Below are 2,755 nucleotides of genomic sequence, written 5' to 3'. Positions count from 1 at the left end.
ATTCGGAATATTATTCGTATGGATAAACTAGTCATTCCTTTTCGTAAATATTGATTTTGATTTTGGTGTTGAGGGATGGTTTGTTGGGATGTCGGGATTTTTATTTTTTAATATTTCTCCATCATAAATGAAGATTTTTCGAATAAAAGTGGGAATGAGTCATTATTGAATATGTGATTTCACGTATTTAAAAAAAATAAAAAAATGGTTGTAAATGTAGACACCGTTAGAGCGTGACTGCATAACTTGCTTTTATTTCTAAAGATTTTAAACTCTTTCTTCTATCTGATCCACGGCCAGGCCGTAGCAACCGTTGACAAGTCAAATCGGTCTCTCACTCACTGTGTCCCAAGCACTCATTCAGGCCTTGGTCACCAAGTTTTGCTTACAAAATAGAGAAGAAATGGCGGACCACATCAATATTGGACACTTCTTCCACCTCTTAATATATGTATAGACCTAGTACTACTTGATCAAGGGAATAGAACTACGCCCTCGTGTGTTGCATTCTCTCATGATATGAAGTGCTTCAAGATAGGTGTTGACGCCAAGAACCTGCAGGTCGTCATAAACCCTGGTAATTTCTCTTTCTTTCTTCCTTTTCTATCAGTTATAAGCAACTTTCTAAATAAATTTAACTTTTAAATATCATTTCTATCGTTTTTGCAAAGAAAAGAATATTTAAGATTTTATAGTACATCTTCTATGTTGAGACATTAATATTGTTGATCTATGTACGTACTAGGATTTTATTAAATTTAATTTTGCAAATGGCTTTTTAGAAGCAATTATATATAATGGGTTCTTACGTCTTTAAAGAATTATACAAAAACCATTTATGTTTCTAAATAATTATAACAATAACATGTTTATTTAGAAACATAATTAAAAGAAACTCATACAAAGAGAAAAGCTCATGCTAATTTACTTCAATTTTTTTTTTTTTTTTTTAAGAAAAGTGGGGTCAAAACAAACAAAAATAATAATAATGCTAATGTCTTACATGCATGAGTACTTTTCTTGTAAGATTAACTCGTGAGATTTCAATAATAATATAAAAAAAAAATCCTCGCAATTATAGGAAGATATATAGCAAGAAAAGATCAATGTTTAGAAGAAAGAAGAGAGAAATATAAAAAATTAATTAAAGATATTATCAATTACATATGATCCATAAAAATTTGATATTCTCCCATTGACTTAGGTCTAATTTGGATACAAGAACTGTTTTATTTTATCTCATAATTACAATTTTTCTAAATTTTCATATAAAATATAATAAACAATTCAATTTTTTTAAATTTTAAAATAATAATAATATATAAAAATATTATAATAATATTTTATTTAACTTTTTATCTCAACTCAATATCCAAACGGCATCTAAGGGCTCGTTTGGACACTTGGAGCATCTCATGGTTTGATTAATAAGATGTTTTTATTGAGTTTTGAGAAAATAGAGTTAAAAAATTCAATAAAAATATCTTAAAGTGTTTCTTATTTGAATGATATTTGAAAAGAAAATTACGATAAGTTTTAAGAATTTTAAGAATATTAGGCAAAGAGTACTAAGGGTTCGTTTGGACACTTGAAGTATCTCAGAATTTTGTAAATAAAAGTAAAACTACTAGAATTCAAATGTTTTATTGAATTTTGATAAATGAGTGAGAAAAATTTAAATAAAAATATTATAAAATTAAAAAACTGTTTGAATAAATTTTTTTAATATTTTTTTAAGTTTGAAAAAGTTATATTAATTTGTGTTTTATTTTGAAGTTTTTAAAATTTGTATTGATTTTTGTTTTTAAATAATGATTAGGTAATATTTAGACGAAAATGCTGAAAATTTAAAATTAAAAAATGTTTTGTATTTGAGTAATTTTTGAAAAATAAATTATGATTGAAAAAGTTTGAGAATTTTAAGAATGCCATGTCTCATCTTTGTGTTGAAACATCCAATGTTAAATTTTTAACATATCTAGCCTGTGATAGATTTATCTTATCTTATCTTATCATTGAAGGTTCTCATGACAAGCCTACGAACAGTGTCACTTATAAGAATCTTGAAATTGAGGTGTCTTCTGCCGTATTGGAGGTTTCTGTTAGGGAGAAAACCCCGGAGAAAACCCCAGAGAAAACCCCTAGCGTGAAAGCCAAGGCTAAGGAAATTTTGGAGGCCTATCTCTCCAAGATGAAAAATGCTTTGGAGGATGAAACAATTTGTCCCAAGCTTGAGCCTTCATTTAAGAAGGAGATTGAAGAAGCCATTGGCCATGTGAATGGGTGGTTAGAGTACGTTCAAAATCCGCAGGCAAACGACAACGAGATCGAGAAACATCTGGAAAGGAATAAAAAAGATTACTACGATCCCATCATTTCAAAGATCAAACAACTTAAATAATCGAGCAGCTCCACTTGATCAAGTTATAGATGACTGCTATGTATGTAGTCGATCTGCCGAATGGAACTCGTACTACTACTAAAGTTGCAACAATATTAATATGTTATCACTTTGTTTGTCAGACCTTTTAATTATACTAGTTTTAATATTATTGGTGTGTTTAAATTTGCGCGCAGTAGTACTGTTCAATCGTTACATGTTGCAACATTTGACATTTCTGGGGTGAAATTTTTAGTTGTTGTCATATATATGTTGATCTGAGAGTGTTACAACTTGTTTGGGAGGAAAGAATGGTATGGAAAAAATAAAATAATTTTAGAATATTTTAATATTTTTCTTGTTTGAGAGTTTCAT

At 28.6% G+C, this 2,755-nt stretch overlaps 1 protein-coding gene across 1 annotated transcript; it reads left to right on the top strand.

The window, feature by feature from the left end:
• Nucleotides 1-280: 280 nt before the first annotated feature.
• LOC122313861 (heat shock 70 kDa protein-like) lies at nucleotides 281-2,730 on the top strand. The gene is made up of 2 exons (XM_043129141.1): nucleotides 281-577; nucleotides 2,022-2,730. Exons 1-2 carry the CDS (start codon nucleotides 520-522, stop codon nucleotides 2,399-2,401), a joined length of 438 nt encoding a protein of 145 aa, XP_042985075.1. The 5' UTR covers nucleotides 281-519; the 3' UTR covers nucleotides 2,402-2,730.
• Nucleotides 2,731-2,755: the final 25 nt, after the last annotated feature.

Source organism: Carya illinoinensis, chromosome 6, assembly GCF_018687715.1.
Source record: "Carya illinoinensis cultivar Pawnee chromosome 6, C.illinoinensisPawnee_v1, whole genome shotgun sequence".
NCBI classification, from domain to species: Eukaryota; Viridiplantae; Streptophyta; class Magnoliopsida; order Fagales; family Juglandaceae; genus Carya; species Carya illinoinensis.
This window is presented reverse-complemented; position numbering and strand designations above follow the sequence as displayed.

Coding starts and splice junctions, on each gene's coding strand:
- LOC122313861 (XM_043129141.1), top strand. CDS start 520: ATGAAGTGCTTCAAGATAGGTGTTGACGCCAAGAACCTGCAGGTCGTC. Junction 578..2,021: donor GCAGGTCGTCATAAACCCTG/GTAATTTCTCTT, acceptor TTATCATTGAAG/GTTCTCATGACAAGCCTACG.